A 779-nucleotide genomic window follows, 5' to 3' on the forward strand; every position below is an offset into this window, starting at 1 on the left:
AACACTTATACTCAATTGTTTATACTCAATTCCGTTTCCATTCTACAAGGATTTCTTCTAACCTTATCCTTTTTTCTTTCCATCCAGAGGGAAAAGACTTTGTTGATGCCATTGAGTACTTAAATGACCCAGGGAACAAAGAGAAACTTCAACGCCTGCTGAGTGATGAATCCTGGGAGAGATTTGTGGCTGCAGCCAAGTTGTCCAGGTAACCTCCAGGGGCTGCCTGTGTTGTCCCCCCAACTCCCCTGCATCTAGATCCTCTGGAAGGCACACTCCTCCAGGCAGGATCCTGAGCTTGGGGTTAGAGATGTTCCTTCTCAACAGTCCATGAGGAACATTTCCTTCATATCATTCGTTGGCAGAGCAGGGCCTCAGGTTGAAAAGAGATGAGGCCTGCAGGGGGAAGGTTACATGACTTTGGGCAGCTTACTTAACCACTCTCTGTCTTATTCATCTGTTACATTTCATTGTGAGGAGAATAGGATAATGTGTGTAAACCGTTTAGCCTAATGACTGACACATAGTAGGTGGGCAGTTCACATGAACTTTTAAAAAGATGCTGGGAATAGACAGGGCCCAAGGGTCTTCCTGTTGGATCCTTCCTGTGAGAGCCATGCAGGACTTCCTGTGGGACAAGCCAGAAAATTCCTGGCACAGTTTGTGTCCCTGGGGATTGTGGCTGGAGAGCCTGCTCTCCCTAAGAAAGGTATTGTACAGACTCTGCAGGGTCCTGCTGGCCTGGAAGGGGGAGAGCTGGAGTGAAGCTGCCCTGTGTT

At 48.0% G+C, this 779-nt stretch overlaps 1 protein-coding gene across 1 annotated transcript in view; it reads left to right on the forward strand.

Moving 5' to 3' along the window:
- Nucleotides 1-87: 87 nt before the first annotated feature.
- Nucleotides 88-779, forward strand: part of LOC102755327 (apolipoprotein L3-like) — a gene marked incomplete at both ends in the record, with an annotated part of 2,211 nt that continues 1,519 nt past the window's right edge. Inside the window, one exon of the mRNA XM_006756143.2 lies at nt 88-208. Within this exon, the coding sequence (XP_006756206.2) occupies nt 88-208 (121 nt within the window). The remainder of the gene's footprint in view (nt 209-779) is intronic.

Source organism: Myotis davidii, unplaced genomic scaffold, assembly GCF_000327345.1.
Source record: "Myotis davidii unplaced genomic scaffold, ASM32734v1 scaffold6754, whole genome shotgun sequence".
Taxonomy (NCBI): Eukaryota; Metazoa; Chordata; class Mammalia; order Chiroptera; family Vespertilionidae; genus Myotis; species Myotis davidii.